The 23,064-nt window shown below is 43.8% G+C and overlaps 2 protein-coding genes across 2 annotated transcripts in view; one reads left to right on the top strand and one right to left on the bottom strand.

The window, feature by feature from the left end:
* Positions 1 to 841: 841 nt before the first annotated feature.
* Positions 842 to 13,611, bottom strand: EMC7 (ER membrane protein complex subunit 7). The gene is made up of 4 exons (XM_065427014.2): positions 13,296 to 13,611; positions 12,940 to 13,198; positions 10,102 to 10,182; positions 842 to 3,267 (listed from the first exon to the last, which is right to left on the bottom strand). The coding sequence occupies exons 1-4, from the start codon at positions 13,520 to 13,522 to the stop codon at positions 3,136 to 3,138; spliced, it is 699 nt and encodes a 232-aa protein (XP_065283086.1). The 5' UTR covers positions 13,523 to 13,611; the 3' UTR covers positions 842 to 3,135.
* Positions 13,612 to 13,803: 192 nt separating this feature from the next.
* The window catches only part of LOC135898191 (F-box/WD repeat-containing protein 7-like), a 39,500-nt gene continuing 30,239 nt past the window's right edge, over positions 13,804 to 23,064 (top strand). The window contains exons 1-4 of the mRNA XM_065427013.2: positions 13,804 to 14,109; positions 18,030 to 18,195; positions 19,401 to 19,534; positions 22,398 to 22,605. Of these exons, the coding sequence (XP_065283085.1) occupies positions 18,064 to 18,195; positions 19,401 to 19,534; positions 22,398 to 22,605 (474 nt within the window). The 5' untranslated portion in view covers positions 13,804 to 14,109; positions 18,030 to 18,063. The remainder of the gene's footprint in view (positions 14,110 to 18,029; positions 18,196 to 19,400; positions 19,535 to 22,397; positions 22,606 to 23,064) is intronic.

The raw sequence follows: 23,064 nt of genomic DNA, 5'->3' as shown, positions 1-23,064 counted from the left end.
GTACGAATGCAGCCTGTTGCGTGGGCCGCGATGCGACGGAGGCGAGCGTCACCTGGAGGTATTGCAAGGAACCGGGCGCACCACTCCGTGGCTTCCAACACACCTGCGCACCGGCGCGCTCAAATGGCGGACGCTGCGGCTGGTCTGTGAATGGTAGAAACACTGGTAAAGGGGCTTCTTTGAGTCTTCGCGTAACAGAATTATGTTTTATCGTATAGTCAAATTACAATCCGAGAGCTATCATGTCTATAGGTTGTGTGTAAGTCATAGTTTACGATCTTTCCACGTATTTTAGCTTGAAAAATTCAATTAATTCAGTAAATTTCTTGCGTCACATGGACAGCCTGCGTATGGGTGGTTTGAAAATGCCTTTGCGAAAACAACGTTCGACACCGGACGCCAACGCCACATTTTCTGTGGCACGACTCCTTAACGCATTCGCGTTAAAATCGAAACACTGCACAGATCCCACTCAACTACATCTTGCCTTGTGTGTTGGGCCAGCATTAGAGAGTAAAAGAGCGCCTTCAGTTGTTGACTGTTAGTTGGATAAGTGAAATCAGCACCACATCACTATGTTGTCCTTATTTTAGCAGAATAATCAGTCAAAAGGCAGACAGCATTACCCATGTTTTCCAGCAGCTCTTGAACGGTATGGTAACCTCTTGTTCCTCTTTGAATGTGCCTAAATGGCAATCCCTGCAGTAGTCTAAGGATGGCAGAAACAGACACCCCTTCTTCATATTGCTTTGTCCTAAAATGTCTTCACAAATGCCTTGAAAAATGCAGTTTTGATAGTCATCTTCCCATCTATCAAAGTACCCAATAAATGACTGCCTAGTACAGCTGTGTTGCCATAAATTTATTCACCATAATATAACAATGTCTGTATTTTCTTGTACAGAGCTTCCTGATGTGGAATACAAAAACTGTTCTCCTTGTACGCACATGTATTCACAGCCAAGACCCGACAATGTAAAAAAGTTACAGCTTCAGAGACTGCAATAATATTACAATATAACTTGTTAATAATAAAGCTATCCACATGGAAATGCCAATGTTGCAAAAAAGGCTGCAAGCAATCATTTTTCTGATCACTCCTAAATGGTAGGATGCAGACTGTAGTTTTATAATTTTTAGGGAATACAGCTGTTTATATGACAATTTTAAAATACAATTTCATATCTGCTTACTAACCATTCAAAGCAGTTCGCTTGGAAATTAATGTTACTGTCAATGTTTCATAATTTAAAAAGCAATTGGCACTATAAAACAAGAGGAATTGCTAAGCATCTTTACAATATGAGAAACATAACAAGTGCACTTTTGATTTCCTCACTCCCTTACAAGAGGAACACAAAGGGTCACTAGCATCACAATGTACAAAGTATCTCGAGAGAGATTAGAAATTGCGCCAACAAACATGAACACCCTATATCATGCGAGCTGTTTGGTATGAAAAACCAACAACCGGTATCTGAGCTAACCTAACAAACCAGCAATGCATTACAACCAGCGATATGAGCACACCATAATTGCCAAGAAGTTAAGGACTAGGTTCACAGTGAGCGTTTAGTGTTCTACACCATTATATATTTAAAAAAAAAAACATTTTAAGGGCTTTACAAAATACAACCATCGTACATGCAGAAGTGCAGAATTGTTCCCCAAGTTCATGAAAAACACACTGAGATATACTACAAATATTTTTTTACACGTAAGCTGTGTTACCATGATGTGTTTCAAAAATCAGCAGCAGCCCATTTTGATGGATCTATGGAGCAAGATCGTGCACAAATGTGAAGAGGTCTGCATAAATCTCAAAGTTACACCAGCAAGAAAAAGAATACCAAACTTCATTTAGACCTAAGAGTAAGCATTATCAAACAAAGATGTCAGCATGTCAGATGAGCTGGCTTGCAAATGTGTCTTTCATCTGTTGCAATGTCTCTTATCACTTACTGTTTCATAGAACCTCAAAGCTGGCAGTCAAGAGGACTATGACTCCCCAGATTCATCATTTGCAATGTGCACTAGCCTTTCAGCACCAACGGTATAAAGGGATGCATGGGTTCCTGAACAACAAGTCATACCATTGCCTGACCACATCATCAATCACGACATCCACAAAACCCAACTTGAATATAGCAACATAAGCAGTCTGCTGCTCTTTGTTCTAAACCTGGTGCATTTGATATCAAACAATATAGTACAAGATACACAAACACAAAGCAAGTTTCCCCATGTGGTGCAGTGTGTTGAGGCACATTGCTGAAACTGAACAGGTTGCATATTTCGTGCATCTTGCCCTCACAATATAGAGCACTGATAAGCACATGCTCAAAAATGAAGGTACATGTGATGCTATTTGCTTCGAGGAAAGCACAACTACAGTAATATCTCACGTAATTGCCCACATCCCTTTGTCTCAAAATATTGATTCCCCAAATAATTCCCCCAAATGTACTAAGATGCCACTCACCCTTTCCCAAGTATTAATGGCACTGCAGACCACATAATGCCATTGCATATTTGTGCACATAATGAGATTACTCTTTTATGCCTTCACGAAGGCACACATCTCCTAGCAGCATGCTGTAAGCACACGCCACTGGAAAATGTTTACAAGGACTGCTCGTTAATGGCCCATGTAGTTACTCGCCCTTCAGTTATTGTTTTCTTTACCTTCATGCTTAGACATTGCCATGGCAACTGGGGACATGGGGGTGCAATGACTCAAGGCATTGCACTTGTTGAACAGAAGTGGGCACTGGTTATGCAACCGTTTAATTCAGGTGGTTTGTTTTCTTGATGACGCGAGACAGTAAGCCATGACATGTTCACGCAACATGCTAAGGTACACACGTTTTTAAAGTTATACAAGACCCAGTTAAAAATCCAAACCCGCACAAATGCTCTGGGTAACTTCCGTTTCACAAAGAGGTGTGGCAATAGGGTGCATAAAACAACACAATGCACATAGGAAACAAAACTAAACAGTCTTTACATGTCTTGTCCATTAGTATTTGCTTAAGGATATCTTTTACACATGTCTATTATTTTGCAAAGGAGATACTGAATTGGGGTATCACAGCACAGCAGAGCAGTGGCATCACGTGCCCTGTTCATAGCTCGCTACTGCCGCTTCTTGGCCACTCGAGTCATCTTGGCCTGCTGTTGCCTCTTGTTGCCTCCCGTGAAGAGTGTGGTCATCATTTCCGACAGTTCAGGCATGTCATACTTCGGCATTTGCATCTGGTTCATCTCCTGCGAAAGCAAAAATTAGGAACTCTCAGCCAGTAATGAGAAGAAAGGTCTGGGCACCTTCTCTGTAAAAGCAGTCAATCAGTGAAATGGCAGTGGTGGAAATTCTGCACCAACAGACCGATCTCACCATGTTCAGACAGCGCGTGCATCTGCCCTACTACTAGTACCACAATGTGGCACTGGTCTACTGTGCCAACCTGTGCTATTTTACAATATGAAACCTGGAAGGCACAAGTTACAGCTTTGTTTGACAGAATCTGCCTATTCTTCACGCAATAAATATTTCGTTCATCCCACAATCAAGCAATTGTGCGCCTGTTTGCGGTTTATGACACCCATGTCCTGCAAATGCCGACATCTCATTGCCGGACGGGCACAGATGATAGAAGCGCCACTATTAAATCTAGATCAGAACATAAAAAAACTGTTGTAAGACAAATTTGCTGCAAGCAACACTCTAAACACATAAACTGATGTTGTTGGAGAAGGTAAAACTAGTCAGCACCTGTTCTGCAACTGCATGCAGAAGATTAGTTGTCTTGCTGCTTGGCCTACCATATCATATGGCACAACCACGGAGTGAGTAGTCTGTTTTTAACTGGAAGACCAGCATGTTATACAGAAAGTCCATTGGGACTTGGAACACTGTGTGTGATTTCTTTCCGTATTTTCTTTAGCAGTCATAAATTAGTCTTAGCTTGATTCTCAACCTCATGTTTTGGCTTGATAGAATGTATGCAGAACAAATTTTCTTGGCAGGGTCAACATGCCACACAAAGAGAAAAAAAAAATTTGAAAGCTTAGGATGGATGAAGGAGAGTGCTATCATGACGTGCAGCTTCAATGCACTCTTATGTCTCCACAATGGTCAGTGGGAAGACAGGCATACACAGAGGCAATATACACTGTTCTAGGTAGTAAATCTTCCTTTCAGCAGAGGGACACTTGTTACAAAAAAAAAAAAATTGTTTGGCCTTTTTGAAGAGACAGGAGAAGAGATATTAAAGCTACATCTGATAGCCTAATATGATAAATAATAATGATAAAAACTAATACAGTAATCCCTCATTATAACGAAATTGCTTTATTCAAAATTTCTTCCAGTCCCGACACATATGCATGCATTTTAAGCCACATTACTCGAAGCGCACGAAGAGCTTAACCCGCTCAGAGTGAAGTGGTGAGTGGAGGCGTTGCCCCAGCTCAGAGGCGGTGACCCTTTTGCACATGCGGTGTCAAATTAATATCACCAACGAATTAGTCTCATGCAGGCACAGAACAGGCCACAAAAGTACCAAATCCACAACTGATGACAGCCTAGTAACGGGTACCAAGCGAACATTGAATGCTCCCAGCTGTTTACTTCGAAGCGAATGGAAGCTGTCAATCCCATGATGCAGGGTGCTCGAACCGTTAACCTCGGTCGCAATCGCATCGCTGGTGTCCCCCGTGATCGAATCCACACAAAAATAAAGTTTTCCTGACGCTTTGCGATGCCAGAAAACCACGGTCTCTTGGATGCCAAAAAGTGGCCAAAAGACCGCGGGCAGACTTGCACCGTAGCATTCCATGAGGTGCGCTAGATGAACAAAGTTTTACCGCTCTAATGTACACTTCTGGCACTGAAATGTGCCGAAAAGCAGAAAAGTATCCCTCCTATTATAAGTGCCATGTTCGACGCGAGGAACAAAATTAACAAATCAGGAAGATAACTTTGGGGAAGCCAGTCTAGAAATTTGCTCGCCGCTCGCCGTAACAGGCCTGCATTACAATTAAACACTGCCCCTAGCTTGTTACACTTTCAACAGTGCAAATCGACCGATAACTTGTCGAAAACACGAAAAATCTGAGCGTCGCCAGCAGCAAGTCAGGCTGTCAACATGGCAGGTCAATGCAAGGTGGTGTTTCCCCGGCAATTTTCTCAAGCCAGTCACGCTTTATTCGCGCCATCTGACTTTAGACTAACGGTCCAACTGTGTGGTGGGGCCATTAAATTTTGTCCTAGACATTTGTCAATGGTGTGGACATGACGATGCATGCACACCAACACTTGAACCATAGAATTAGCTCATTGTCGTTGACCATGGTGCGCTGAAAAACTCTCATTTTGAAAACTTCACGACTGCGCACCTGGGTAAAAAATCGCCCAGTGATCATACAAAGCCTCTACCGCAAAACTGTTCTTTACCCACTCCAGTATTAATGACTCATCTATACCCTAAATTCTATGTGAGTGATATGTGCCGCGTGTGCCAGCGGGAGAGGGCCACCCTGACGCACATCCTATGGGATTGCACCAAGTTCCCCAATGAGGCTTCGACAGGTACAACGATTCCTCCGCGACTCGCGGCTGCGGCGGAATGCTACGACCACGAAAGCCAAACCTGGGCCGTCCAGCAGGTCTCGGCGGCTCTTGAAAGACAAAGGCCGAGCGAAACCGACGGGACGTTGCCCCACAGGACGACCGACCGCGGGAGTAACACGCGCTGGAGTTGAGTAGAGACCACCCGCTGAGAAGACGTCAGGGCTCGCGTCACGGCACCATTTAGTCATGGTGTCGTTCTGCAGGCGACTACATGAAGTTGTCTCTCTCTCTCAGTTTTCGTGATCACACTGTGTACCCACAATGAGTGGCTAATCGTTTTTTGAACACAACCTCAGACTCGAGCCATGCCATTTACGGTGCTTTCCAGCGCGATACTCTCATAGTCTTCCGTGACCTCCGCAACCCCCTGTAAAAGCAGCCACTGCCTTTCCCCTCCTCATTCGCTGCAAGCGATTTGGACGCCATTCACTCCTCTCACTCGCCTTTATGTCAACTTCTCGGTTCCTCGATGCCAGTTTCGACATCACTGCTCCTCCAAAGCTGCCCTCTTCTGGTCTGCCCTCCCGAGCACAATCTTCCACCAATGGGTGCCCTTCCACTGTTCCTGCTTCTTTGTCTCCACAACTCTGATCGCCTTTCTTCCACTACACGTGAAGCCGATGCCAAGCTCGCCATCGGAACTATCGCCATCACCAGCACACACTCACGAGGAAAGCAAGATGCCCTGACGACATTTTGAAGCTTCTGCCTTCTGCATCACCCACTGCTTCAATCACTTTGGCGGTGACGGGGTGTGCGTTTGGATCCATGCTGCAGGCCTTGTGATTGTGTGTTATTCGGAGTGCTTAGTTAGACGTGCCTCACATGTGCTTTTGTGGTCTACAGTGATAAATAGCTTCGTCAAGTCTCCGGGCGAAAGTGTCCAACTTTGGAGCAGAAAGTTCTGCTGATAAAAGAAGTTGAAAAAGGCAGCCGGCAGAAAACTGGCATCCCAAAGAAATTTGGCATACCGCCATCTACTTTATCAACTGTATTTAAAAACGAAGAAGCTGTGCTGGATGGCTTTGAAAAGAGCTTCTCGGCGAAGAGAAAGAGGAATTGCAATTCGAAATACCTCAAAGTGGAAGGTGCACTTCTACAGTGGCTGAAGAATGCCAGGAGTGCGAATCTCCCCGTACATGGACCTGCACTTACTGCAAAAGCCAAAGCTCTAGCCCTCCAAATGGCCATAAGGATTTCAAGCGCAGCAATGGCTGGCTTGAGCAGTTCAAGAAACGACATGGTGTGACCTCGAAGTCAATCGTTGGCGAAAGCGCAGCCATGAACAGTGACACTGCAGACAAACGGCACCAAAATCGGCTCCAAGCTCTACTTGAAAAGTATGAAGACATCTACAAACTAGATGAGGCCGCATTTTTCAACAAGATGCTACCGAATCGCATGTTCACTACCGTTGGCAGATCCTCATCTGAAGGAAAACAGAGCAAGGACCATGTTACGGTGCTGTTTGGTGCCAATGCAACAGGCGAGGCTAGGCTTCCCTTGCTGATACTGGGGAAGGGGGAGAAGCCGCAGAGCTTCTGAAATGCAACTATTTCCAAAGAATGCATCTACAGAAGTAACAAGCGAGCATGGAGGACTTCTGCTATATTTGACGACTATGTGTGCCCTCTAGATAGACAGTTCAACGCAAAGAATCAGCTAGTGCTTTTCATGACTGACAATTGTCCGAGCCTCGGGAAGATCGGCAACCTCAAGGCAATCGCTGTGGAATTTTTGCCTGCAGACACAACTGCGGTACTGCAACCAATGGATCAGAGCATCAATGAGACCACCCGGTTCCTCTTCATTCAATGCCATTAATTCTTCATCTGATAGGCCTTTGACTGTGTTCATATTCCGTTGTGCGCTCACAGAAACAGGGATGTTACTAAAGGCTACGAGGTGTGCAAGTCTGTTGTATTGTTCCTTTTCTTTTATTTCGAGGAGCAAATCCCCACTTGCCATCTTTGTTACCTTATAACCAGTTCCAATGGTCTCTTTTAGGCACATGGCCACAAGAAATGGTGAAATTGCTCTAGCTTTTGTAGATGTTTGCTCACAGAGAAGGACGTGGAATTTCGAGAAAGTTTCTTTGTTTTTGGGACAGAATAGCGAGGTTGCATTGGTGTGTACCCTTTTCGAGGCACGATCGGTTGAAAAAGGGTTCGAGGATCACATGGAAAGAAGTGATTTGTTCGGCAACGGTGTCTGCCACCCACCACAGAGCCACCACATGTAAACATGTCTGCACAGCGCCAGCAGTATGCCGTTACTATAACCTAATATGGTATACCCAAGGTAGGAAAGCCACACCAGGTTAACCCTTGCCGCCAGGAAAAGTCAAAGTGAATGGAAAAGATGAGAGGACAGGAAAGATTAAAAGTGGAAGAGAAAGACCAAGATGAGGGTAGAAAGAAACAGGAAAAGGCAACTGCCGGTTTCCTCCAGGTGCTCAGCTACTTTAGCTTTTGTCAAGTGGTTGCTTATGTCATATTACCACTTATAAAAAAATTTTTCACCGTCCTGCTGACTTCATTATAATGAGGGATTACTGTATAGAGCAGTGCTGTATTCAGAGCCCCCCATAAAGTTGCAACCATGTGAAAGGACTCAGAAGGTGGAGATAAGAAACAGCTGTTGAGACTAGTTATTGAGTACGCAAGAGTTCACAAATTATTGGGGAGGTATTATTATTCAATTTGCTGTGTTTTCATAAGCATATATCAAAGTGATATCTGAATGAGTGTTGAAACATATTCTCTCTCTGCAGAGGCAAAGCAAAAGACTAGTAGTCAGAACAACAGAATGGTAATGTATCAGGTAAATTGCAGCACTGTATATAGTGGGAAACAGCATCGACTCCCTAGCCAACAGGAAGGCCGAATGCACATTGACATGTGTTCATACACACCACACCATCCGCTCAGCGGCTGCTAAATTTGCGGTGCACAATGTGCATGTGCAAAGGTCATAAACACAACTGAGTTAGCACATGCTGCTCTCATTCAATGACATAAAGATGAGGCTTGCCAATGGGTGGGACTATGCTCTTCACATCTAGCTCAATGCTGCAAGCTTTAAGCGCTTATACTTTTGTATTTTTACCTTTTCTTTTTTAACTTAACATAATCTTGACAGAGTGCTCTGGTGCTTAAGAAAGAGAAGAAATGATGTGTAGACTGCACTGCCTAGTGTGCTCAGGAATTTGAACATTCTCATCTACCAACATTTTTAAAGTCAAGGCATGGTTTAAGATAAGGCCATGCACCAGCAGTTATAGCAGCAGTAAAGCATGTCTGCCTATAAAGGTTAGCATTCAGGGTGAAAACTGAATTTGGAAACTATAGTTCATTTCACAAGTTGTTTGCAACACTGTGGAAGATGCGGGACTCCCTAGCCAACAGGAAGGCCGAATGCACATTGACATGTGTTCATACACACCACACCATCCGCTCAGCGGCTGCTAAATTTGCGGTGCACAATGTGCATGTGCAAAGGTCCCAACATGTTGTGCATAGCTACAATGGATCATGTACCAAGCAAAAACCGAATTCTCTAATCATGCCATTAATCGACAGTTACGCCCAGAACTATATTACACTGCACAAGGATATTGCCTCTGTACACCTTGTACCTCTGGCAGAGCTGCAAACGACTTGTGAAATGGAGTATAGATCTTTACACTTCCCTCATAAATAACTTGAGTGAGCAGTAAATGATGCAACAGTTATATTTTTATTGCATTCACACTTGCAGATGAACTTGTGTAACAGCCAAACTTCCCAACTCTTAACAAAAATCTTGCTCGAAGAATACTTCAGTTCATATTCATGTATAACCTGCACTACTGAGTTTTTGAGAGGTTGTGTCCACTCTCTCGAAGTAAAACAACAAAACCAGCTTATCAGTGCTACACTGTAGCCACAGTCATATGCTGAGACACTTTATTACTTGTCAGTGTTGTTTCATTCATCCTACATGACCTTATAAAATAGCTTTAGTGTGCAAAGACGAGAAGGTTAAAAGCTGAAAAGAAATCTATTTTTAAGAATTCATAAACCCCTTTGTGTTACAGTCATGTAATAGCTAGACTTTGACTTCATATGAAAATCTGCTTGTGGATTTACACGACAGTCAAATATACAATTCAGTCCACAGACTGGGCCTGACATGGCTCAGCACCACAATATCAAGCTTAGAACAGGCAGCCTGCAGCACTTTTTGCAGGGCATGATTAGGTACCACTGAGCCTCGTCACGCTCATTTCGCGGACCGAATCAGCAATATGATCCATACTGTGAATCCACCCTATGTGTTATATCTATTTGTTCATATTTACTTCACCCTGTGATTATGTATCTATTTGTGTTGAAAGCTTTGAGAAAAATATGACAGCAGGAGTTCAGCTCGTCATGGGCCTTTAGACACCCAAACTTCTAATTATGCAATGCCGCCATGGTTCTTACCCTCTGAGTTTCTGGGTCAGCTGCATTCATCAGTTTCGGCAAGACCATGATGAGCAGCAGAGGAACCACCATCATGAGAACCTGGCAAACAAAAACCATAGGTGCAAAAACAGCAGTAAGACAAGGAAGTATAAATTTACTCAAAAAGCATTCAGTGACATGCATTTCTATACTAACAAAGAAGCTATTGCACTTGATGCTGCTGTGTTCTCACTCAAAGTTTGAAACAAGATTGCATTTTTTCCCCCTATCTACAGAAAAAAAAAAGTCCAACCAAGTGTCCATGCTAAAGACAAGGTCTACGTATGTGGTGGTTCAAATGATTCTATGATTAAGTGTTGATTTTATCTCAATTCTGTCACTTTCTGGCGCTTTTTCAAATTTATTATTCACTCAATTCGTACCTTAGTCATATCGCATTTCAGGCACAAGTACATTGACCTTGTCTTGTTTAGCATGGCCACTTGGTTGGCCCTTTCTTTTTTCAGCACTTGATGCTCCGGAATGTGCCCCTATCTCAGTAGTCTTGTTGCTCTTTCAGCTACCAAGAGGCATAGGGACCATTAGCTTCGAAAGTACATGCTTCTTCAAAACACATGCCCAAGGCTCGAGGAACGCACTCGCATGGCCGGCCACTCTCCATTATTCTTGCTTCTCCGACCCTGCTTTCCTCCATCCCAAACTCGGACACATCACGTGGAGGGCGCGGCAGTTAAGTTGGATGGCATTTGGCAGCAGCACAGCAGAGGGTTACAGCAACACAGGCACTGGCATTACACTCCACTTAAGGCTAATTATACTTGTTTTTGATTGTATCCTTAGTTGCTGACTACTGGTACGTGTTCTCAGTGAGGAGAGGAATGAGTTGATACCCTTTTCATGTTCATACAAAATCTACAAGTCACCTAAACGACCCTTTTTTTTTTTCCTTCTAGAAGTGGTTACAAGATAGCCAGATCTGACATATGCCAACACCTTGTGAAGTCAGCTAAAAAGACCCTCTCCTCAAAATATTTTGTTTTGTTGTTTGCCTGTACATTAGTTGCCTGCTAACGGTAAAGTCATCTACAGCCTAGCAGTAGCTTCTTTCATGGCAAGGTATGCATACTATTAACATTGTTCTTAATTTTTTTTATGTGATGAACAAAGTTATCGAAGGTTTCAAACAAACCCAAACCTTGCTTTAGTGAAGGTGCTAAGCCTGTATTGGTGAATGATGTGATTCAAGAAGTGCAATCTTTTTGAGCCTTTTGAGCAAGATTAAAGCAGTAGTAAGTTCAAAATCTTCCTTTTAAGTTGTTACAGTAAGAACGGTGGTCACTGTACATTACAGTAGAGGGACGAGAACTCATACTGTAGCACTAACACAACATGGAACAATCATATTGTTAAGTTTAATTAATTTGGCACATGCTGTTCCAAGACAGCTATTTGTACGAATTACACTACCTATGACTGATTATAGCTAAACTGATCCCTTCTCCCACCTGCCAACCTTACATACTATATTTATAGACACAGGTTCCAAGGGAATTATAGAGTAAATACTATTGATATAGGAAATGTAGAATGAAATTTCTTCAAATATTTTAGAGAGCTTTAGCCCCATGTTCATATATTCAATAATACAAACAATGCAGTAGTATCAATGCGTACAAAACATCAGAACATTAGAAACATAGATCATGGCAACAATGCTAATAGCGGTATCTTGTGACACTTAGTTCAACCCCAAAGAGTAAAAAACATTTGATTGCACAGCCAATACATCATGGAAGATTGCATTGCTGCTGATGCTTTTGCAGAATGTGGTCAAATATTGCGACATTAGTTCTGTGTGTTCTTGTTCAACATAGCACAGCAGAGAAACAAGGGAAGCCTTAGCCTGGAGCCAATATTTCAACAAGAGAACCTGTCTTCATTAGCAGCCTGACATGCTTGCACTGGCACTGCTGCTCATGCATGTATCTGGTATTCCATAAGCAGTAATACATACAGGGAGAGGCTAAATCTTTGTAATGCTGACATTTCCCTTAATGTGCAAGCTTAATTTGTCTCAATGACTGCACCTGTCAAGGTGTTTGTTCTGATCTACAACATTTGCAAGTGATGTTTCACTTATTTTTCTAGGCTTCAAGGTAAATACTTGTGTGAAAAATGTGACAAAGAGTGGCAATGTAACAGTGGGAGACCTACTGAACTAAAATTTATCTGCTGATTACAAGATGCATGAAATTGGCCTAAATCGCTGATCAGTACAAGCAGTGTAAGCTACCACACAAGGCTGTAAGCTGGAAAGGCACTCACAGGGACACATGTTCTATGTCCAAAAATTATTGTTCACCTCTGCTACTGCACATTCATTAATCGTCATTTTGCATACAAAAATAGAAGTCATTTGTCTCTGATCTTGAACCTTTTTCAGAAAAGTGTTCCGAGATCTGTTTCAACATGCATATACTAAAAATTTTTTTTTCTATTCTTCTTGAGCCAGAATTTTATACTAATGAGTGTGCAACTTAATAAAATCCAAAGTCAGGTTTTCTCATTTCAAGTGCGTCATTAAACCTTTTAAACATTAAAGAACAAAAACAATTTCACTGTAGATTTGAGGAGCCAATTCGCGGGGCAGCAACGAAAGGTTTTAAGACTTTCAACGTATATCCGTACACATTAACAGTTTTGGTGAATACGAACCAACCGGTGGACCTCGCTAATTAATGCTGCGTTTTCAGCGACGTGTAAGATAACGGCGTTTATCAAAGGTGGTTCCCGACAGTTGACAAATCGCTTAAAACATTTCGACGGTCATATTACAGTCTGCATGGTGTGTCTTACCATAGGGTTCAAGAGGAAGTCGGTGATCCTCCATGTCTCCCTAACTTGGAAATACTGGAAGGGGCCGCGACTCTTCAGTTTCAGCGGGTACGCAAGAGTCTGTATCAAGTTTGACTGGATGTAGTTGACTCGACGTGCCCGGAACTTCCCCTTGGAGTTGATGTCCACACGTACTGGCTCGTATACGTGGTCAGGATTAGCCACTTCGACGACGTACGACCCAGGAGACAGATTGTGCACTGAAAAGCTGCCGTCGCTCCTATGAAGCGATCAGTCGGTCGAAGAGATGAAACCAGTTAGCGCTTGAAGTAGGATGGGCAGGAATGCTGTAAGATATTTTGCCGGGAGTTACTCACCTCAAGAAACCGAGCTGTTCACCTCCGTTCACGAGAATTCGTGTGGATGTTAGCCATTCGGATGTGGCGATTTCAGGAGGCACCACTTTGCCTTCGATCACATGCTTCTCTGGTACAACGTCTTCATCGCTGGCCGCTATGTTGGCACTACTTATTAGAAAAACAAGCTGAAAGAACAGCGTGCAAGCGCACCGTAGATAGGCTGATTTTAAAGAATGAAGCCGCATATTTGATTTAATTTTGCCTAGACACAGATCGGTCAAGGAAGCAGGCCACCATTCAATCGTAAGCTGACGCAAAACATCCTGCGACCTTGCGCCACCTAGCAATTATACAGATGTTGGTTAACTCTAAAACCGAAATAAAACCAAAACCCGTAATTTACTCGGATAAAAAAAAATGAGGCATCACTTTTCATTTTGTGAATGTAACCTCCGCAGTCGCATGAAGTAAGTCAGTAATGGGTAATCTATTCAGACTTATTTTATGTGTGTTCTTTTCCTCTGTGACGTCGCTAACAACATGGCAGTGGCCGCTTGTCCGTGATGTGTGTTGATAGCTGTCTCCCTTAATTTGGTCATGTCCGATCTCTCTGCGTGCTGATGAAGGCAATGCTGTGACCTAGCGGTGACAAGTCGTGAGGACGAGTGTCGGGGCCTTCGGTTTTGATAACCCATGATGGTGGTGTCCTGAAAAGCGAGTGTCAAATGACCATGGTGACGGATAGGTTAGGCCTTGGGCTCTGCTGAGTGGCCGAAACACTCGTGTGCTTTAGTCGCCCGAAGTCGGAACTCGCCGTGCATCTTGCCTGAAAGTAATTCTGGCTCCCTTTTCTCCTCGTCCCTTATTGATTATGTGTTGTGTTTCGTGCTGGGATCGCTCGTTTTGCTGCGTCGCGTTCGGAGAGAGAAATTGCGCGCACGAGGCATTGTGTTGTCTACGCTAGACGGCTGTTTTTCTCGCTGTTGGAGAGAGCAGGGTGTAGTGCACGACCATTTTTAACTAGCGTGTGAACCTCGGGTGATGTTTCTTCCTAGTGGTAGCGCAGGACTTGTGCATGAGGCTTGGCGAGGCGTGTATGTCCTCTTTAATCCGTCAGTGTCACCGAGTGACCATTAGAAGCAGGGGATGCCGCAAGTGCCTACTCCCAAGAAACAGTAATATCAACGTCTACTGACCTGCAACTGCGTGCCCTTCTTGCGTGATATTTTTTAAAACTTATGAATGGGACTTGCCAGTATAACGAACAAGCTGGCTGGTTGTTCCGACGATGTGAAGGGGCTATACACGCAAGCAAGGTGTGGGCATTCATGCGCGTACTGGGCGTGTGTGCATTTGCACTTCGCAAGGCGACCTGCAGTGTGTGGCGCAGCCTACGGCGTCATTTCGACGACTTTCTGCGGCTCCGTTGCCCCGTGTGAGAATCGCATGCCGTTGGCCACGTTTTCTTCGAGCACGTGTTCGCCTTGTAGTGCTCGCATGGTGGGGTGTCGTAGATTCTGGCGCAAGCCATTGACGAAATGCCTACCGTTAGCACTAGGAAGTGATGGTTTTTGAGCCAGGTTCCTTCTTCGTGGTTTTTCTTTCCATCATTAATGGGAAGTTCATGATAAACATGCAAGTTTATGTAGGGTCACCAGTAAGCGACACACTTCGACCTGTGCACATGTGTGGCTACCTTTGCATGACCTACGTGATTATTTTTTGACTCAGCATGTCACGTAAAAATAATGTAGTTGGTATTGCACCAAGCATAAAAGCTTCTTTTTTGAGTGTCCATGCACACGCACGCTTTGTAGACACGTTTTAAGAATTGGTTACTCCGGACAGACCATCTGTCTGTGCAGAGACAACAGTTTTGACAGGTTAGCTTTGCAGCTATGCATTTTAATACACGCAGTGTTAATGAAAGTGGAGGCCTTTTTGTGAAAGTAAGTTTTGCTCTTGATAAGTGAAATGTATTGTTTTAATTGCAATACTAGCTAAACATTTGTCAAGGGACAAGTACTTATGCATAATTTTTAAAGCAACTGTTTAGCATAAATCAGGCCTTTTAGGCACAACTGTTGCAAAAACCCGGTGCCAGTAGTAGCACTTTGCCCTGTTAGACATGATGTTATGGTCAACATGCAGCAGTGTCAAGTTCATGATAGAAGTTCATGATGCAAGTCATCAATCCTAGCAGAAGGCAAAAGATGTGCATTTGCTGTTGCTCCTCAATGAAATAGATTTACCAGGTACTTCAAGCTGACTACCTGAGCTTAAAGCTGAATACACAGCTTTCACACAGCCGCTACAAGGCATATAGATCAAAACAAAGTTAACTACAATACAAAGGAACAGCCAGTATTGTCGTTATATGAGAGCTTGACTAACAAATAACAACCTGAAAAATCTTAAAACAACTTTGTCATCATCTGCGATGTTGATATTCTTGCTGAGCTAAGATAATGCGCTTCTCTTGTGTTTGTCTTGCAGATTGAATGCTATCAGGCATTGTTTTAGAAACAAAAGCATTTTAGACAGCGATACGAGTAGTGTGAGAGTAAAGGAGACAGACAGCAAATGAAATCGGCAACATGCCATATTTGCTTGATTCTACCACGCCACCGATTGTAATGCAGTTATGTTACTACCCAGGTATCTCAAAAAATTACTTGGTGCCAATTCCACCATGCACATCAAGTAACGAAACTTGAGTTGACGCATACCTTGTTGAGACAATATATAGGGAACATGCAAAGTGACGCACACAGCTGTATCTTATTGGCTAGTCGCTATCGGAGTCTGACGACACCACCTCTTCGCTGTCTTCTGACCACAGAAAGTTATTTTCAGTTCCATTTAATTCATTATAAATGCCACGCTTGAAGGCTCATACAACCACTGTCTGCGGGAGGGCATTCCATGCACCATGGCCCCACCTTGCGATGTCTCCGAGCATCACCTTCAGATGACCTACTCGATGGTAGTGTAGCTAGCTACATTGCATTGAGTTTTTTTTCTTTTTTCAGTTACAATTGTAACATGCATGCAAATTTAAACGGTTTTTATTCAGAAAAGGTGCACATTATAATTGTGCAAATATGGTAAATTTATGCCAAATACGGACTGCTTTTGTCTTCATCTGGCTGCAAAGTCACTCTGCAAGTCATTTAGCATGTCATTCTTGGTTCAAGACCAAAGTATGTGAAATTTCTGGTATATGCGGTGTGTGGAATTTGCAAACTTAAGTATTTGACGAGATGAGTTCTGCAGAGACCCATGAGATTGAAGTTTAATCTCTTGCGGTCACACACAATTACTGTTTGTGGTTGTTATAGTCGGGAGCCATTTCGTGCATTTAGATGCCATGCAGAAAAAGTGCTAGGTAAATAAACGCATGTTAAATGACGTATTTCAGAAAACTTGCTTATTCGTGTGGCTCTCAACAGTAATTGAGCACTGTGGTAGCACTCGAAGCACTCTCCTAGGTGGAGGCCAGGATTCGGACTGCCTGTCTGTAGGGTCCTCGTAGTCCTTGTCTGCTGAAGTGCTGTTATACGACGTTTGGTGACCATCTGAAGGGGAAATATGTTCATCCACAGTACTAAAATCCTCTTCTGAATCACTGAACTTGGATGAATATTGTCCATAAAGTGTACGAGTAGAAAACGCAGCCATCCTGTCGGTGTTTCACACCACAGATCACTAGCGAACCCGTTCAGGCATGGAGGAAGGAAAAGGGCTTCCCTTGTCTGAAGACATTGTGAAGTGCACTTATTACTTGGAAAAGTTACCAAAAGCTGGCACCACCAACCCAAATAACCAGCAAGTGCAAGCCTGCTTTATTTGGGTGCTCCCCGTCGTCTGACGGGAATGACACATGGCCGTAAAGGGTTAATGAAAATGAAACAGCATGAGGGCTCTGGAGGGCGTGCACCACTGTGGTTATCATGTTCCGCTGCTGAGGCTGTGGGTTTGGTTCCTTGCTGTGTTCTGAAAGGGGGTGAATGCAACAGCTTGTGTACCTTGCTTTGAATGCATATTAAAGCAGTAGTGGCAAATATTTCCGAAGTTGAAAACGGTTTGAAAAGTATCATACTTATTAAGTATGAAGGTTAGCAAGCATTAAGATATCTTAATTCGATCCTAAATTTTCTCTCGAAATACTGGGCGTGACATCATCACATTTATCAAGATATAAAAAAAAAATCTGATGTCATGTAAGTAGATAGGCTAGGTATGATGACGCTGCTTATGAGAAAAAAAGTTGCGCACATTTCTTCTGGTTGCGCTCGCATGTGGCAGGCATAGTGATCGCGAAAAATGGAGTGAATCAATGCATCTTAATGCATTGATTTCCTGGTTATCAATACCAAAACTGGTTCACAGAAACGATTATAGTAAATTGTTTTGGCCTTACCTGTAATAATTTTCTAAGGTTCAAGGGCTTGGACCTGTATTTAAAGCACACAAAAAAGGTCAGTCAAGAAGCCCTATCGGTCAAAGCTAGCCTGGCGCCTCTTACTACAGCACCTCTCATAGCCTGTGTCAGTTTTGACTTATCAACCCCATCAGTTCAAATTTTATACAGGCTCATCAGAAACAAAACACTTCAAAATGCTCTAAAGAAAACCTATGCTGGTTTCTCAAAATCCTTTTCAGGGTCACTACTCTGCTGAAGTCTTAACGTATGGCCCCTGACTTGATATTGTGGCTTGCTCCTGACAGCCCCATTTTTCTACATTCTAGATGCTTCTCTGAGACTGCGGACGTGGGCGGGCCCATGTCTGCGGAGGACCGTCAAGCCGAGGGGAATGATGCCATGGTGGACATCAACACCTCCTCAGTCGACGACCTGGCAAGGGTCGTCGGCCTGGGGAGGACAGCTGCCGAGGCCATTGTGGCAGCTCGAAGGGTCAGCGCTATGTCTCCTTGCAACTTGTGTGTCGTGTGTCATATTTTGTTGTCTTGCATTGTCAAGAAGAAATACTGCGACATACATGTTTCATCCAATGGTCCGAGAAACTGGAGAGTTTCAGATATAGCACACCCTAGTTCCATTGCAGGCCCAAAGTGCCACACCCTGCTTGCATTCTTTTGTACCCCTTTTGTGTTATTTTGATATATTTCTTGCATCTTTGTAAACCTGGTGGTTTGATTTCCCTAACTTTGGATGTGCAATATCTAAAGCTCCCTACTTTTGGTCTCTCTCATTTGTTGCTGCTTTGTTCTATTTACGGCAATGACACATAGTACAGCAAAATTTACAATGTTTTTTGGCTTCAAAGAGAAAGATTGTGCCATAATTTGTTTGATTGATTATCATCAGAGAAGCTTTCATTTACGTCTAACATAATGCCCAGAGCGAAACCTCACTGGAGCAATGTGCAATCTATTGGTGCATTACCCATTGTTGCTTAGTGGCTATGGTGTTGGGCTGCTAAACATGGAGGTCGCGGGATCCAATCCTGGCCACGGTGGCCACATTTTTCAAAGGGCGAAATGTGAAAACACCTCTGTGCTTAGATTTGTGTGCACATTAAAAGAACCCCAGGTGGTCCAAATTTCCAGGGTCCCCCACTACAGCGTGCCTCATATTTAGATTGGGGTTTTGGCACGTAAAACCCAATAATTTTAGTCTATTGGTGCATTCAAATATTACTGATATAAAAACAGGGTAGGTGGAAGGTCTGCCATTTCTTATGACACATTTGCTACCACTATATTAACCCCTGAGAGCGCTGCAGATTGCCAACCTTGAAAGCGACTTACTGAGAAAATGGACCCAATACTCAGTGAGTTGAGTGAACTGGAGGCTATATCTGCTCAAAAAGCCTATTTCTGGCTGCTCTCAGATGGTAACATTGCTCCATGCAGGTCACAATGTTTGGGAAAAAGTAATTGACTTTACAAGCATATTAGAACATCGCTGATACATGTATTGACACTGTTCTGTAATTCTGGTACTCGTCACAGCTTTGATGCTTGCATGATAGCATGTTGTCATACAATATATTGTCCCTAACTGCAGTTACGAGCAGAATTACCAAGCAGTCAGAATTAATCTGGAGTTAATTGCCGGGACATGTACAAACCTCTTATTCAGTTGTATGCTCGCAGTTGCAGGGGGGTTTCAACCGAGTGGAGGACTTGTTGGCGGTGCCTGGAGTGGATGCGGCCTTACTGCAGGAGCTCCAGCTGAGCCTGATATGCACCCCAAAGGAGAATCTACCCGAGGATGCCCGGGCTACCAGGTTGTGTGACATTCTTTTGTCTTGCATGTCATTCACCATTCTTGTTTGCTTGGTTTTAGAAGATCAAAATGCGGTAGTCACTTTAAGATGAGCTCTGCTGAGCCTAATTTCCTAATAAACTGAACAGTTTCTTCACCCTTTTAGTATTTCACTGATGCAGTGCATATTAAGATTCATTTCCAATAAGAAAGGCATATTCATCTTCGAGCATATTCATCTTAAACTTGCATTAAGGATTTGATTTATTTTGACCTCCCTGTATTCTTTAACACTGTCATAACTATTGAATAACTTGGATCTTCTTCTTCTTCTTCTTCTTTTTTTTTTCTTTTTTATTGTCCACTTTCATTGAAATGTTGCTACCACGGTCTGGAATCAAGTGTGATGCTGACAACACAACGCTAAACAGTGGAATTTAATAGTCTCTAAGCTGCCGGGACAAGCCGAGAAACCCTCTACATTATAACTGTTCCCCACTCAGTACGTTGTCAACCAGTTAAGGGGGGACGCGGGTTTTAAATCGCGAAAAATGGCCAAAAAATCGATTTTTTGAAAATCACATCTTCAGTTTCTATAACCCCTTTTCTATCTGATACCCAAATATCATCACTGTAAACCACTTAGAAGTGCTCTAAAAAATTCGTTTTATCAGCCAAGGTGGCGAAAAATCTCGCGGAAATCAAGAAAGAACAGCGTTTTTCACGCCACGATATCTCCGGAACGGCGCGACCGAGCGCCGCCATCTTGGTCTCGTTGGAAAGCGCATTTCTCCGTCTTCAAATTTGCCGCTTCAGCGAGCTCCTCCATACAGAAACAAGCGCACAAAAAGCAAATGATTGAAGGTCGTGCCGGAGTCTGCGATTGGCCGCGCCTGCCACGTGACTCCAGCGCGGTTCGCCATTGGTCCGGCGCTCGCGTCGTCTGCTCGGCTCTTTGCACCTCGCGAGTTTGATGTCTCCACTCGCCGTAATCTCGACGTGTCAAAACGGGCGCTATGCGGACATCGCAGTAGCGTGGCCGATCCCTGCACTTGTGGACGTTTCAGACTCGCGGCTAAGCATTCCGAGCATCGGCGACGCGGACTTCGCAACCGACATTCACGCGCGGAATCCTCGGACATGCGGCTAAGCCTTTCAGCACTCGGTGTTTCGAATTCGTGACAAATTCGTATAGCGCGCGCAATCCTCGGAAACGCGGCTAAACATTTCGCGCATAGGGAGTCTCCGACTCGGCGATCATGCACATCGCGCGCGGACTTCTCGGACCGTCACCTAATCATTTTGTGCATCGGCGCCTCCGACTGCGCGAATAAGCGCATCGAGTGTCGACTCCTCGAGCCCGCGACTAGGCATTTCGCGCGTCGGCACCTCGGACTGCCCGAATAAGCGCATCGAGGGTCGACTCCTCGAGCCCGCGACTAGGCATTTCGCGCGTCGGCACGGACTGCCCGAATAAGCGCGTCGAGGGTCGACTCCTCGAGCCCGCGACTAGGCATTTCGCGCGTCGGCACCTTGAACTGCGCGACTAAGCACATCGCGCGTCGGCTCCTTGTATCTGCGGCTGTACATTTCGCACATCGGCACTTCGGACTCGCAACCAAGCACATTGCGCGTTCACTCTATTATCATATTGTCACGATAGCTCGTAACAATATCTATCATACCACCCCTTCATAAAGAGAACCTCATCATGAGCTCTGTTCACTAGGCCCCTTGGGCTGGCACACACCTGGCTGCAGAAGTGATCGAGGCATCATACAAAAGTAAAATTCTGGAAAGCACCTAGCAGCTGCATATCTATCACTGGCTCTCTGATCCTAAGTTCCACAGCCACTGTCAGGTGAAGATGACTTGGAAGGCTACTTGCACTCAGAGCCTTCATTCAGTAACATGGTCAATTATACCAAATGAAAAAATGCCTCACTGATTGTAATGGAGACTGCCATCAATCAGACAGCCTGCATGTACAACAATGGAACTATAGTCATGCCCACACAGAGTTCTACACTTCGGTTTGAAACCCAGGCACCATGCCCTTTGTAGAGCATAGTGCCTAATGATGTTTCTTGTGCTAGTTCAGTGGCCAGTGTGCTATTATTTTGAGAGTGCGCAGTCACACATTTAGTATGGCCATTCTTAGAAAACATAGAGCTTCAAAATGGTACCATTTGTATTGCTGTAGATTCACTTCAGCAAAAGCTACATTTGTTGGAAACTTCAAATGCGTTTATTTCAGTTCAATGTTTTTGCACACTGTACTCCGCCTTACGGGTGTTTTTTCTGGGTTGTCTTTGGCCAAAAATGACAAGGGTGGTATCATTTTATTCGTATTGAAATGATCTGGGGGGTGATGCTATTTTTATTACTTTTGCACCGTCATGAAAATTACATTCAGGTATGGTACTCGCTGCTAATTAGAAAAAAAAATGTTCACAATAAATGCAAGATTGTTTTCTTGTCCGCAAAATGCTTCCAAATGAATAAAAATAGCATCACCCCCTACAGTAGGTCTTTAGCAATGGTGTCATGCATTTAGTTTTCGGTTTAGCAAGACGGAATCATCAAAAAGCCCCGTAACGAGTTCGAAATTAATTTGACTTCAGACCTCAATATTTTTTGAACTGCTACAGCTATCAAAAATCTAATTACAGATCTGAAATCAGCACGAAAAATTACCCCAGACAGTAGAGTTTATTAAAGATTCACCCATAAATAAGAAAAAAATTTTTAAGACCCACTTCCCCCCTTAACACATCGTTTTTCTTGCTGTTGTGCTTGCAGCATAGTTTTTATTGAACGGTGGCACCTTTAGATTTGGCAGGCCTACTGAGAGTGGCACGTAACAGGCTTAGCCTTGTATTCAGGTGGGGCAGCGGGAGCAGCAGCAGCTGTGGTAGCCGAGAGGAGCTGGCAGCTCCTTTGGAGGCTGAGGCAACATCTTTGGCAACTTCGGTGAACAGATTGCTCCATTCAGAGGGGCTTCCCACAAGCGATGACGACGAAGGTAGCTGCTCCTCCACTGAAGACATGGCTGAGGGCGAGGATGAGCAGGCAGCAACTGCTACAGCAGGCGTGAGTAGCCTCTTGCCTTTCCCTGTCAGTCACGAAACATGGCAGACTGAATATAAACGTGTCAAATTTACATAATTTTATTTCAGGGCATTGCAGACTCCATTGAAGGACAGTCAAGGTCCTTTGAAGAAGTTGGGGTCATTGACCAAGATAAGGTGAAAAAAACGGAGACATCTTGGGAGCCATTACAGGTTCCCTTCCCTGGCCACAGTGTGGCCAAGAAACCCCATGTGGGCTCTGAAATGTCTTGCTTTTTTTTCCCCATGACTGGGTCAGTGACCGCAACTTCATCATTGTGTTACCTGACCAGACAAATTTTGTTGAATCCTTGACTGCAGCATATCCTTTGCACACTTCCTAGCAGAACGTCAGAACGAAATATTTTTCTTTCTAGTTTCAGTTTCGTTGCACTGAAAAAAATTGTGCTTCGGAACAAGAAAAATTATCCGTAATGGTTTA

This window comes from Dermacentor albipictus, chromosome 3 (genome assembly GCF_038994185.2).
Source record: "Dermacentor albipictus isolate Rhodes 1998 colony chromosome 3, USDA_Dalb.pri_finalv2, whole genome shotgun sequence".
In the NCBI taxonomy this organism is placed as follows: Eukaryota; Metazoa; Arthropoda; class Arachnida; order Ixodida; family Ixodidae; genus Dermacentor; species Dermacentor albipictus.
The sequence above is the reverse complement of the archived record's forward strand: the minus strand, read 5'-3'. Positions and strand labels throughout refer to the sequence as shown.